Source organism: Gasterosteus aculeatus, chromosome 17 (genome assembly GCF_964276395.1).
Source record: "Gasterosteus aculeatus chromosome 17, fGasAcu3.hap1.1, whole genome shotgun sequence".
NCBI lineage: Eukaryota > Metazoa > Chordata > Actinopteri > Perciformes > Gasterosteidae > Gasterosteus > Gasterosteus aculeatus.
The window spans coordinates 8,260,523-8,275,334 of NC_135705.1; the positions used below are offsets into that span (position 1 = coordinate 8,260,523).

The 14,812-nt window shown below is 42.1% G+C and overlaps 1 protein-coding gene across 1 annotated transcript; it reads right to left on the reverse strand.

Moving 5' to 3' along the window:
* Nucleotides 1-294: 294 nt before the first annotated feature.
* rab44 (RAB44, member RAS oncogene family) lies at nt 295-14,806 on the reverse strand. The gene is made up of 10 exons (XM_040203277.2): nt 14,739-14,806; nt 5,247-14,538; nt 4,598-4,671; nt 4,009-4,079; nt 3,785-3,913; nt 3,617-3,698; nt 2,749-2,863; nt 2,075-2,173; nt 1,895-1,971; nt 295-1,781 (listed from the first exon to the last, which is right to left on the reverse strand). The coding sequence occupies exons 2-10, from the start codon at nt 14,514-14,516 to the stop codon at nt 1,694-1,696; spliced, it is 10,005 nt and encodes a 3,334-aa protein (XP_040059211.2). The 5' UTR covers nt 14,517-14,538; nt 14,739-14,806; the 3' UTR covers nt 295-1,693.
* Between the last annotated feature and the right edge of the window lie 6 nt (nt 14,807-14,812).

Genomic DNA, 14,812 nt, shown 5'->3' on the forward strand with positions numbered 1-14,812 from the left:
TGACAATGTTTACATGTTGCAGTCTAAAACTGAACTATTTGAATGACTAACCACACAATTCTTCCTGTGGGTGAAAGGGGGATTTGGTCTAATGGTCCGTGTCTTGATGGTGCTGCTCTAGTGTTTTTTTCCCACAACAGCTTCTTTTGAATGTTATGAAGTTATTGCAGTTTTACCATTGTTGTCGTGCTCTTCATACCACTGAAGGACCTGTTACCATGGGAACACTTTCACGGGACACAAACAAACTATCTGAGCATGCAGGCGTCATTCTGAAGGTTTGAGCATGAGGAATGGCATTAGGACAATTTAATAGAAGGCATTAAATCACACACTTTAGAAGGAAATACAAATAAACATAAAAAATAACTTGTAGATTTAAAGCCTGGTAGTTATTTTAATACATTTGTCTTTCATTATAGATGCATGATTTCTATTTACGATTGTCTGGTTGCTGTGATAACTGCTGTGATGCTAATGGAATTCATTAAGAACAGATGGCAAACATACAATATCAAAAGAAAATGTAATTATTGTCACTGCAATAAAGAGCTTTAACGATAAAAACATGCTTTTGTTCACAGGATTATTGCACAACTTACTTGGAAACACTGAAAAAACATGTTGGCAGATTGTTGATAATATTAATGTGGTGCCATGCTCTGTACTTTCTATATTAAATATGCGTGTTACGCTTCAGCAACTGCAAAATATTAAGGAACATACATAATACCTACACACTTATAATATATATTTGTTTTACGAAAGTAACACCAAGAATTTTTAGAAGACATCCATCCATCCATCCATTGTCAGACCGCTTATCCTGCACACAGGGGGGCTGGAGTCCATCCCAGCCAACTTCGGGCAATAGACAGGGTACACCCTGGATTGGTCGCCAGCCAATCGCAGGGCTACACAGAGACACACAACCATTCACACTCACACTCACACAACTACGGGCAATTTAAAGTCCCCAATTAACCTGATCCCCAGAGCATGTCTTTGGACTGTGGGAGGAAGCCGGAGAACCCGGAGAGAACCCACGCAGACACGGGGAGAACATGCAGACTCCACACAGAAAGGCCACTGGGCGGAATCGAACCCAGGACCTTCTTGCTGTGAGGCAACAGTGCTAACCACCACGCCACCGTGCCGCCCTTTTTAGAAGACATAATAAAAGAAATACTAATATATAAAGTATAATAAATACAGACAAAGGTATACAGTAAGTACATTAAAACATGAGGAGCCCATCTGTAAATGCTTAATTTTCAGTATATTTTGTGGCAGTAATGTCTTACTCTTACATTTGAATATTATTCTGTGGTTCCTGAACTTCCAATAATTTATTTGCAATATTTCTTTCATTCGAGTACCCCCTGACCCTGAATTTATTAGGGGGGAAACAAGGGGCGAAAAAGCACTTGTTGCAGCATTTGAGAGTTTACAGCAGTTTTAATTTGAATATTGAATTTGGTTTATTGAACTTATATTTACATTATTATTCAACTCATTATATAATCAATATCTGAGGAATGTCTATATATATATATGTGAGAGAGAGAGAATTTAAAAATAAAACTGGTAATAAACTGAGTGGTTAGAGTAGCAGATTTAGCTGTCATGCACGTTCTCTGGAATGCCGGTGCGGTGTGTTCGCTGTGCAGGTTTCTTCCACTTTCCATCTTGTTCAGCAACATCTTGACTTTGTCTTTTGTTGAGGCTCTTTACGTAAGACCATGTTATCTTCTCTTGTTTCATCTTTTTGACTCAACATCCTGCCAATAACCAAACAACAGCACAATCGGTTGCATTAGCGACGCAGAATATTAACGAATGTTCTTAAGGTTAAGGGTGTGATATATGGCGCGAGACAAAGATCATGTATTACCTGGCCACGGTTTCCAAACACTGAACCACATTTTCACCTGTGGCAGCGCTACACTCCATGAACTCAAATTTGTATTCCTGTGGAAGTAAAGCAGCTTTCCTTAGTGTGACTGTAAAAGTGAATTATGGCCTCAAATTCTGAGCAATGAGTGCGCAAGGAAGTAATATCCCAGATCCATACCGCAGCAAGAATATCCGCCTCTTGACTTTTCACCTGCCGCTCTGCACCATCACTTTTATTGCCAACAAGTATAATGGTCACACCTTCTGCAGCCGCTTCCTGCAAAATTGTTTGGACAATAATTCAAACAACTCTCTACAGACCAATTGGACTCTGTAGTCTAGATTGACATGTTTCAGAGCGTTAAGTCCCGTTCTTAAGCTTTAATTTGATTTTATCTTCAAAAACATACTGTAAGGTAAGACTGAATGCAATATACATCACACACATCAATATTGCAGTATTGCAATATTGATGTGTGTGTGATGTCAATTGCATTGCATTCAAAACAGTAGCACACACACACACACACACACACACACACATTTATATACATTGCTTTTGCTTACGATAAATGTGTATATATATATATATATATATATATATATATATATATATATATATATTGCATTTGGTTACTATAAATGTGTGTGTGTATATATATATATATATATATATATATATATATATATATATATATATATGTATATATATATTGCTTTTGGTTACTATAAATGTGTGCTACTGTTTCGAATACTGCTTTGTGTTTGGGCATATACCTCTAGTCTCTTTGAGAACTTTGGGAAACCTATTCTTGAATTTGAAATATGAAAAAAGTGACAGTGACAACATACCCGAATACATCTTTCCCAGTAGCTGACTGCAAAAAAACTCTGAGAGCAAGTGATGTCGTACATCAGGAGAAATGCGTGGGCCTTGTGGAAGGTCTGTTTTGTGATGCTGTGAAACCTTTGAAGGATAAACAACAACAAACAAATGTCATCAGATTACAGGCTGCCCAGTGATTTGACAACTTTTATCCTGTATCCTCTAAATGTACTCACATCATTACATTTTTATGAGATGTCCTTTTATTTTCATTTTACTGACTAACATCTGTCCATGAATGGGAGCCTGTTCTTGACTGTAGGTTAACATTAGTTTACATAACAAATGATACTACCAGCTGATTACAGACTGGCCTGAGGGAGACTTCTCCGGTGTTTGGAGCTCATTGTCAGCACATGTTCAGGACAATTGCTGCCGGTGATATCTCATATTCAAAGCATCTGTGACTGTTCCCAGCTCACTGCTTAGAGCCTCGGATGCTGCGCTCACATGGGGTAACAAAAAGAAAACCACCAGACAGGCAAAGTGCCTCTATGTAAATGCTAAACACGTGAAAACCGGCCTGTCACGATAACACCTTCATTAGTTAGTTGTGAAGCACATGGAACCAGCAAATTCATATTTTCTTCCGTAAAGACAGCTAGATGGACTTGAATGTACCTCAGCAGGGACAGAACGAGGGACCCCGAAACACCACGCTGGATGTGGTTCGACCAGTTGTTATGTTCCATTGCAAATATCTCTCAATAAGCATGAAAATGCATTCACTGCAGAACCAAGTGCTTTTTCTAATAGTGATTTTTAATTACACCATCAATGATTGGTAAAAAAAATGCCCAATTAATGCACTGTAAAAGGAATGAGGATACTCACCTCTCTTGACCCGCTGTATCCCACAGCTGCAGCACCACAGGTTTTCCTTCCACGAGCACGGTCCACATACAGTAATCCAGTCCTACAAAAGGCCCCAGTGAAACATTATTCTGTATATTTGCATATATTTGGGTGAATATGATGAAAGGATGAAGATTGGGCTCTTACCAACGGAGGCGGGTAAATCTAAAGAAAACTTTCCACTTTGCGCTCTTTTCATGAATGAGGATTTTCCCACACTGCTGTCTCCAACCATCATCACGTTGTAAGCCTTTGATCGCAGATCTGATCGTTCTTCTGCAAACAAGATCACTCTGGTCACAGCTTCTTCATTTCAACTTCCCCTCTCATTATCTCTGGCTGTTATGTGCAAGTATGAACATCCTCTTTACCCAGAGAAAACATTTGACTTTGGAACCCGGCATACTGTTGAGCTGCAGTCACTGGTTCAGGCGTCTTCTCACTTTGGAACAGACAACCAAACGTGGTTCAAATTAAACAGCACAAAATATGTCAAATTGAGCCCAGTTTTGAGTCTCCAAAGAGTTCGATTCTCTAGCAGACCACACATTTTGTTTTTAAGCACACTTCTCACCCTAGGAAATGCACACTTATTAACTTACTAATTCAAAAGCCTGCGAACACACATTCCACTTCACATGCCAACAACTGTGCAAACAATGATAAAAAGCAGTTTAACGTTATCTTGCTCTATCCATTGGTCTGTGTGTTAAAAGTTCAACTAATGGAGGGAAATTTGCCAAAATGGTGATCTCATTTTTAAAGCTGGTTCCATTGACCATCAGATTAATCATATCACATTCGTCTCTCTCTCAGATTCACAGATGAAACCTGATCAAATGAATTATACTGTGAGCATTTTAACATTTGGCCCTGGTTGGTGTGAATAAAGCAGCTTCTCCTGCAGTAACCCAACAGACAGCGAGCCGGACAAGACTCGTTTACGTCTCTCAAACGTACCTGACAGGCGTCGCGTCATCTCCTTCCTTTGAGCTGCTGAGGTTGGCTAATTGCTTCTTGTGACTTTGGTCAACCTGAACAGACAACATCTCGTTAATGAGGCGAGGGAAGGGGAGAGTCCGCTTTGATCTTTGCAGATTTCAATCAATGGGGTTTAGATTATAAGCATATGTGGATTTGACAGGTTTACAATTTCATAGAAAAGAAAAGTCAAATGCATTTACTTTCATACTGAATACAACCTAAGAAAGGTATTTCTGAAAAAGCAACTAGTGAAACATTTGTCCTTTCTCTTTCGTTAAGGTAATAAAAGCAAGCAGAATACTCAGACACACCCTGTATCAGATCAAGAAGTAAGATGTGTGAGTTTGTGTTCTACTTTTCATCATGTACAACTGTTTGTAAGGACCGCATGTTCCTCATTTTGGTTCATTGGGTCATTTTGTTTTTATTGCAACATGCACTTCAGTGTGCAAGAAAATGAATGTGAATGGGAAGTACAACGCAACACTTACTTACTGTACAAAAGAAACCAAAATGTCCGTTGATAATCGCTCACTTCATCACCTGAGCCCAAAGGCTTAAAAATACAACATAAATATATGAAAATGATTGGATTGCAAAAGAAAAAGTGCCCGTAGCTGTTTACCTTTGAACTTTCTTCTCTCAGCTCTTCAGTCTCGATGGGATTTTCTTCTCTGATACTTCTGACATCTCTCTCATTTTGTGTATCTTTCATTTTGTCTACTCTTGCAGTTTGGGTTTCATGGCTTTGGTGTGACTTTCGGTTAGATCCCATTTTCCTTCTTCTTCCACCAAATGCTGATTCTGCTATTAAACCATCTTTAGGAGGAGTGGATGGTTCTGCTGAGAGATAACTGGGAGCAGCTTGATGCTCTGTTTCCAACATCCGGCCTTGAGAAACAGGATTTTCTTCAAATGTCCGGTGGGGCGGAGGTTTGTGAGACTCACTAGTGTGGCTGGACTCTGTTGTTTCAGTGCCACCGTCTTTGTCTGCTCCGTCAACTTGTAGCTCATCTTTTTTGCTTGAGGAACTTTCAATCCTTACATCTGCAACATTAGTCACAGTCTCCGTTACTCTGTCACTCACGTCCTGCGTTTGATGCGAGTCTTCTTGTTTGCTTCCTGTTCTGAGATTCCTGCGAGTGGAGCCCATTTTTCTTCTCCTGTTTTTTGGATCCAAACATGGACCCGCGTTCTCCATGTCCGGATCCCTACTGGGAGCTGCTTCCTCCGCGTTGTCTGGCTCCAGCTCCATTGCTTGAGTAGTGATGTGCTCTTCTGCAGCTCCTCGTTCGGTCCCGGACTTCACTGTTTCCAAATCTGCCACAACACAAGCTTCTGTTGAAATCAAAGCAATGTCCTTCGTTATGTCTACATTCTCTACTCTTTCCTCATCATTTCGGGTACTCTTTGTGGGCTCGCACGCAGTCACAGAGGCCGCCCCTGTCATACTATAGTTTGGTGTGTCTTTACTACTTGACAGCCTTGGATTTGTCGTGTTTAGCACCTCAGTGGGTGATGTATAATGGGACGGCTCCCCACTGACAGCTGCGTTTCCCTTATGGTGCTTCGCATCAGCTGCAACAAACTCAACAGGATCAACAACTTCTTCACTGAGAGAGGCCGATTGCTCGGGAGGGAGAGCCTTTGAAGTATCTTTGAATAAGCCTATTAGCTTTTTCTCCTCCGCGCGAGCTTCATTGGTTTCCTGCTGCTCTTTATAGACGACACTCGGTGGCAGTTTGGCATTTTCACTCTGCGACACCTCCGCAGTTGAAATCGTTGTTAACTCCTCCACTTTTTCCATTCTGTCAAGATTCCCAGTGTCGGCTTCTGGGTCACTTTCTTGGGTTTGTGCTCTCTTCTCCCGACGTTTCCCACTGAACTGTGTCTGGCGAGTGGAGCCCATCTTTCTCCTCTTCTGTGTGGATCTTCCATGCAAAATTACAATGTCATCTGAATTATTAGGTTCTTGCATCCCTTGCAGGCTGGAAGTGCCACTTTGCTCAGACACATCTACAGTTGTCTCGGCTTGCTTGAGGCCAAAGTCACATGGGTCCAAAGTGGGTGGAGCAGAAAACAGTTCAACTTTAGGGATCTCCTTTGAAACATTAGTTTCTTGGGATTCGTGTTCTTTCTTTGTCTGATTTATCGATTTGTGTGAATGCCAAGTTCCTGTGACGGGTTGTTTTTGTCCCTCGTTTATAGACAACTTGTCTTCTAAAGGTGAAAATTCTGCTTGCTCAACAGTGCATTCAGTTTCATTGTGTTCCTCAGGGCGTCTTTCTGTGCTTATCTCCAGTGCAACAGAAGACTCTCTGTTGTCTTTTTCGGTCACACAACACACTTTAGGAAGTTCTTTGTCGGACGTCTGTCTGAAATTTGAATGTTCAACTATCTGGCGATCTACTGCTGAACTAGAACTAGTTAAGTCAATGCTAACTCGATTGTCATCTTGTGCATTTCCTTTAACTTGATCACTTACACCTTCAGTCTGAGTCATGTCAAATGTATCTGTTTCTTTAAGGAACGTCTCCATTGACCTTTCTTGAACTTCCAAATCTTTTTTTAAAGCCATTTCTGTTTCTTCATGGGTTTCATAATCTCTGGTATTTCCAACAACATCCACTGTAGGTTCCTGGTCTGATTCAGCACCAGAGTCTTTGACATGAGGTCTTACTTTGTTTCTACGGCTAGACCCCATTTTTCTTCGGTGTCCAATGGAGTGGAAGCTGGAGGCTTTTTGCAGATGTTGGGGGTCTGAAGGAACGTTGATTTCTGATTGCAGGGTTTGTAAAGACAATCCACTCTCCTCCACAGAGATTGGAGAACCATCAGTATTTGTCACTGCCAACTTATACAGGTATACTGGGTCATCCCTGACATTTGATTGGTCAATCTCCAGATGAGCTGTTGTCAAACTTGACTGTAATCCCAAACTATTGAGATCCGGGATGCCAACAAGTGCGTCATCTTGTGCATTTCCTTTAACTTCTTCACTAACACCTTCAGTCTGAGTCAGGTCAAATGTGTCCGTTTCTTTAAGCAACGTCTCCATAGATTTTTCCTGCACTTCAGTCTTTATTTCTATAGCCATTTCTGTTCCTTCTTGGGTTTCATTATCTCTGGTATTTCCAACAACATCCACTGTAGGTTCCTGGTCTGATTCAGCACCAGAGTCTTTGACATAAGGTCTTCCTTTGCTTTTACGGCTAGACCCCATTTTTCTTCGGTGTCCAATGGAGTGGAAGCTGGAGTCTTTTTGCAGAAGTTGGGGGTCTGAAGGAACGTTGATTTCTGATTGCAGGGTTTGTAAAGACGATCCACTCTCCTCCAGAGAGATTGGAGAACCATCAGTATTTGTCACTGCCAACTTATACAGGTATGTGTCACTGACTTCAGTTTGGTCCATCAATTTGGAATTAACATCACCTGTGACTTTAGGTAAGTTAGAGTTGTCGTCTTGTCCCTCATTTGTGTGCACCTCCTCTTTCTGTGGTGACAAACTGTCTTGTTGTACACTACATTCAGGTTCTGTAGGCTCTCTGCTGCTGAGTTCTTCTGTGGTTTTCTCCGGTGGGAAAGAAGACTCCATATCTTCACGCAGCAAATATTTGTCTGGTAAACTTCCATCTGGCCTGAACCGTTCTGTGTCCTCGGCTCCTTCCTCGTTTTCTTTTTCTGTTACAGAACACAGATTGGGAGGTTCTTCATCTGGGTCATCCCTGACATTTGATTGGTCAATCTCCAGATGAGCTGTTGTCAAACTTGACTGTAAACCCAAACTATTGAGATCCGCGATGCCAACAAGTGTGTCATCTTGTGCATTTCCTTTAACTTCTTCACTAACACCTTCAGTCTGAGTCAGGTCAAATGTGTCCGTTTCTTTAAGCAACGTCTCCATAGATTTTTCCTGCACTTCAGTCTTTATTTCTAAAGCCATTTCTGTTCCTTCTTGGGTTTCATTATCTCTGGTATTTCCAACAACATCCACTGTAGGTTCCTGGTCTGATTCAGCACCAGAGTCTTTGACATGAGGTCTTCCTTTGCTTTTACGGCTAGACCCCATTTTTCTTCGGTGTCCAATGGAGTGGAAGCTGGAGTCTTTTTGCAGAAGTTGGGGGTCTGAAGGAACGTTGATTTCTGATTGCAGGGTTTGTAAAGACGATCCACTCTCCTCCAGAGAGATTGGAGAACCATCAGTATTTGTCACTGCCAACTTATACAGGTATGTGTCACTGACTTCAGTTTGGTCCATCAATTTGGAATTAACATCACCTGTGACTTTAGGTAAGTTAGAGTTGTCGTCTTGTCCCTCATTTGTGTGCACCTCCTCTTTCTGTGGTGACAAACTGTCTTGTTGTACACTACATTCAGGTTCTGTAGGCTCTCTGCTGCTGAGTTCTTCTGTGGTTTTCTCCGGTGGGAAAGAAGACTCCATATCTTCACGCAGCAAATATTTGTCTGGTAAACTTCCATCTGGCCTGAACCGTTCTGTGTCCTCGGCTCCTTCCTCGTTTTCTTTTTCTGTTACAGAACACAGATTGGGAGGTTCTTCATCTGGGTCATCCCTGACATTTGATTGGTCAATCTCCAGATGAGCTGTTGTCAAACTTGACTGTAAACCCAAACTATTGAGATCCGCGATGCCAACAAGTGTGTCATCTTGTGCATTTCCTTTAACTTCTTCACTAACACCTTCAGTCTGAGTCAGGTCAAATGTGTCCGTTTCTTTAAGCAACGTCTCCATAGATTTTTCCTGCACTTCAGTCTTTATTTCTAAAGCCATTTCTGTTCCTTCTTGGGTTTCATTATCTCTGGTATTTCCAACAACATCCACTGTAGGTTCCTGGTCTGATTCAGCACCAGAGTCTTTGACATGAGGTCTTCCTTTGCTTTTACGGCTAGACCCCATTTTTCTTCGGTGTCCAATGGAGTGGAAGCTGGAGTCTTTTTGCAGAAGTTGGGGGTCTGAAGGAACGTTGATTTCTGATTGCAGGGTTTGTAAAGACGATCCACTCTCCTCCAGAGAGATTGGAGAACCATCAGTATTTGTCACTGCCAACTTATACAGGTATGTGTCACTGACTTCAGTTTGGTCCATCAATTTGGAATTAACATCACCTGTGACTTTAGGTAAGTTAGAGTTGTCGTCTTGTCCCTCATTTGTGTGCACCTCCTCTTTCTGTGGTGACAAACTGTCTTGTTGTACACTACATTCAGGTTCTGTAGGCTCTCTGCTGCTGAGTTCTTCTGTGGTTTTCTCCGGTGGGAAAGAAGACTCCATATCTTCACGCAGCAAATATTTGTCTGGTAAACTTCCATCTGGCCTGAACCGTTCTGTGTCCTCGGCTCCTTCCTCGTTTTCTTTTTCTGTTACAGAACACAGATTGGGAGGTTCTTCATCTGGGTCATCCCTGACATTTGATTGGTCAATCTCCAGATGAGCTGTTGTCAAACTTGACTGTAAACCCAAACTATTGAGATCCGCGATGCCAACAAGTGTGTCATCTTGTGCATTTCCTTTAACTTCTTCACTAACACCTTCAGTCTGAGTCAGGTCAAATGTGTCCGTTTCTTTAAGCAACGTCTCCATAGATTTTTCCTGCACTTCAGTCTTTATTTCTAAAGCCATTTCTGTTCCTTCTTGGGTTTCATTATCTCTGGTATTTCCAACAACATCCACTGTAGGTTCCTGGTCTGATTCAGCACCAGAGTCTTTGACATGAGGTCTTCCTTTGCTTTTACGGCTAGACCCCATTTTTCTTCGGTGTCCAATGGAGTGGAAGCTGGAGTCTTTTTGCAGAAGTTGGGGGTCTGAAGGAACGTTGATTTCTGATTGCAGGGTTTGTAAAGACGATCCACTCTCCTCCAGAGAGATTGGAGAACCATCAGTATTTGTCACTGCCAACTTATACAGGTATGTGTCACTGACTTCAGTTTGGTCCATCAATTTGGAATTAACATCACCTGTGACTTTAGGTAAGTTAGAGTTGTCGTCTTGTCCCTCATTTGTGTGCACCTCCTCTTTCTGTGGTGACAAACTGTCTTGTTGTACACTACATTCAGGTTCTGTAGGCTCTCTGCTGCTGAGTTCTTCTGTGGTTTTCTCCGGTGGGAAAGAAGACTCCATATCTTCACGCAGCAAATATTTGTCTGATAAACTTCCATCTGGCCTGAACCGTTCTGTGTCCTCGGCTCCTTCCTCGTTTTCTTTTTCTGTTACAGAACACAGATTGGGAGGTTCTTCATCTGGGTCATCCCTGACATTTGATTGGTCAATCTCCAGATGAGCTGTTGTCAAACTTGACTGTAAACCCAAACTATTGAGATCCGCGATGCCAACAAGTGTGTCATCTTGTGCATTTCCTTTAACTTCTTCACTAACACCTTCAGTCTGAGTCAGGTCAAATGTGTCCGTTTCTTTAAGCAACGTCTCCATAGATTTTTCCTGCACTTCAGTCTTTATTTCTAAAGCCATTTCTGTTCCTTCTTGGGTTTCATTATCTCTGGTATTTCCAACAACATCCACTGTAGGTTCCTGGTCTGATTCAGCACCAGAGTCTTTGACATGAGGTCTTCCTTTGCTTTTACGGCTAGACCCCATTTTTCTTCGGTGTCCAATGGAGTGGAAGCTGGAGTCTTTTTGCAGAAGTTGGGGGTCTGAAGGAACGTTGATTTCTGATTGCAGGGTTTGTAAAGACGATCCACTCTCCTCCAGAGAGATTGGAGAACCATCAGTATTTGTCACTGCCAACTTATACAGGTATGTGTCACTGACTTCAGTTTGGTCCATCAATTTGGAATTAACATCACCTGTGACTTTAGGTAAGTTAGAGTTGTCGTCTTGTCCCTCATTTGTGTGCACCTCCTCTTTCTGTGGTGACAAACTGTCTTGTTGTACACTACATTCAGGTTCTGTAGGCTCTCTGCTGCTGAGTTCTTCTGTGGTTTTCTCCGGTGAGAAAGAAGACTCCATATCTTCACGCAGCAAATATTTGTCTGGTAAACTTCCATCTGGCCTGAACCGTTCTGTGTCCTCGGCTCCTTCCTCGTTTTCTTTTTCTGTTACAGAACACAGATTGGGAGGTTCTTCATCTGGGTCATCCCTGACATTTGATTGGTCAATCTCCAGATGAGCTGTTGTCAAACTTGACTGTAAACCCAAACTATTGAGATCCGCGATGCCAACAAGTGTGTCATCTTGTGCATTTCCTTTAACTTCTTCACTAACACCTTCAGTCTGAGTCAGGTCAAATGTGTCCGTTTCTTTAAGCAACGTCTCCATAGATTTTTCCTGCACTTCAGTCTTTATTTCTAAAGCCATTTCTGTTCCTTCTTGGGTTTCATTATCTCTGGTATTTCCAACAACATCCACTGTAGGTTCCTGGTCTGATTCAGCACCAGAGTCTTTGACATGAGGTCTTCCTTTGCTTTTACGGCTAGACCCCATTTTTCTTCGGTGTCCAATGGAGTGGAAGCTGGAGTCTTTTTGCAGAAGTTGGGGGTCTGAAGGAACGTTGATTTCTGATTGCAGGGTTTGTAAAGACGATCCACTCTCCTCCAGAGAGATTGGAGAACCATCAGTATTTGTCACTGCCAACTTATACAGGTATGTGTCACTGACTTCAGTTTGGTCCATCAATTTGGAATTAACATCACCTGTGACTTTAGGTAAGTTAGAGTTGTCGTCTTGTCCCTCATTTGTGTGCACCTCCTCTTTCTGTGGTGACAAACTGTCTTGTTGTACACTACATTCAGGTTCTGTAGGCTCTCTGCTGCTGAGTTCTTCTGTGGTTTTCTCCGGTGGGAAAGAAGACTTCATATCTTCACGCAGCAAATATTTGTCTGGTAAACTTCCATCTGGCCTGAACGGTTCTGTGTCCTCGGCTCCTTCCTCGTTTTCTTTTTCTGTTACAGAACACAGATTGGGAGGTTCTTCATCTGGGTCATCCCTGACATTTGATTGGTCAATCTCCAGATGAGCTGTTGTCAAACTTGACTGTAAACCCAAACTATTGAGATCCGCGATGCCAACAAGTGTGTCATCTTGTGCATTTCCTTTAACTTCTTCACTAACACCTTCAGTCTGAGTCAGGTCAAATGTGTCCGTTTCTTTAAGCAACGTCTCCATAGATTTTTCCTGCACATCAGTCTTTATTTCTAAAGCCATTTCTGTTCCTTCTTGGGTTTCATTATCTCTGGTATTTCCAACAACATCCACTGTAGGTTCCTGGTCTGATTCAGCACCAGAGTCTTTGACATGAGGTCTTCGTTTGCTTTTACGGCTAAACCCCATTTTTCTTCGGTGTCCAGTGGATTGGAAGCTGTTGGCGTTTTGCTGAAGTTGGGGGTAAAAAGGAACGTTGATTTCTGATTGCAGGGTTTGTAGAGAAGATATTCTCTCCTCCAGGAGTTCTTCGTTCTCCTGATAACCTGTTTGCTCATCACTGGGGTTTGTATCACCCTCAAATACGTGAAAAGTGTCCACTCTGTCTGTGTCGCTGATTTGTGTTTTCTTGATATCACAAACATCATAATCCTCATTTCTCTGATCTGACGTCTCAAAAATATTTTCCTTTTTTGGATGTTCTTCCTGTGTGTTGTCTGAGTTTGAATTGTCCCTGTTGATTGGAGAATCAAGAGCATTTGTCACTTTCATCTCATATTGGTATGTGTCACTGACTTCAGTTTGGTCCATCGTCTTTCCGGAAATAATTTCAGACTTGTCTGTGGCATCATGAGTCACATTCTCAGGCGAGAAATCAATTTGAGGCTTTTCTTGATTTTCTGTTGGCTGCAGTTTGTTTACAGCAGCCTCTGAATGATCACCAGCTGTGACTTTAGGTAAGTTGTCTTGTCCCTCATTTGGCTCAACATCCTGTTCCTCCACTGTGCCTTCAACCTCAAGTACCTGTCTGAGCGCAGGGTCATCTCTCTCTATGTCGCTGCTCTGAGGTTTGCGGGTATCATAAACATGATCATTGTCACTTTTGCCATCATGGACCACACTTTCAGACGAGTAAGCGATCTCATGCATACCCATTAGCTTAATCTCATTTTCATGCCCTTTGTTTACAGCGTCTTCTAAATGAGCCTGTGCAACTTCAGATAAATGTAAATACTCATTTTGTTCCACCTCTGCAGGCATTTCCACTTTAGGTGATGAAATTGTTCCTTGAAGACTGCATTCATTTGCAGTGTTTTCTGCTGTATGGATGCTTTCTGTGGTGATCTCCGTTGTGCTAGAAATGAACATCTCTGTGTTGTCATCTCTTTGCTCTTCTGTTACAGAACACACATTGGGAAGTTTTTCTTCTGGTATTTTCTTGCCACTTGATGAGTCAATCAGTTGCTGATCTGTTTGACACGTCACATCACTCGCCAACTCAGAGACGCCAACACCTACATTTTCTTTGACTTCCTCAGAGTGACTGATGTCTGATTTTTGCGTTTCGTTTTCACCTATGGAAATGAAACTTTCCAGGTCCACCTCCGGGCGGTTTGTTACAATAGCATGCTGAGCCCCAGAAGCAGAATCCAGTAACACGTCTGCCTGCCTCTCAGGCTGTAGAGCGGCCCCCCTGCTTGAATGCTCTACTTCCTCTGTGGATTCAGAGTTCTGGTGTGAATCAGTCACAGACTCCTGAACATTTTTCACTCTGTGCCTTTGACTAGAGCCCAATTTCCTTGTGTTCCCCAAAGGATCAGGAGAAGGCGACCGTTGGGTTTCACGTTGTGCTTTGTGTGAATTAGCCGTTTCATTTAATGATTCAGTTTCTTCAGGAATGTGGCATTGAGCTACAGAGGTACTGTCGGTAACGTCGGTATTAAACGTTTCATTTTGATTTGGCGCACGGCGGCGTGAACCAAGCCTTTTTTTCTTCGACGACATGTCTTATCGTCTATTTTAACACCTGAGAAATCATGTTTATTACCAATCAGCATCAGATAACAGTTCATGGACACCATATTACTTCAAACTAACAAAACATGCAAACTCACTTTTAACATTACTACCATACCTCTAACGACTTATGTTCAGGTTTATTACTAGATACATTTAGACAAGTTTTTCCACCCACTACATAACTGCTGTAACCCCACATGCACTTACCACCCAAGCCTCCGTCCTCGCACATCAAGACTCTGCTTCGTAATGTTAGAATAGCAACTAGGAAATAAGTTCAC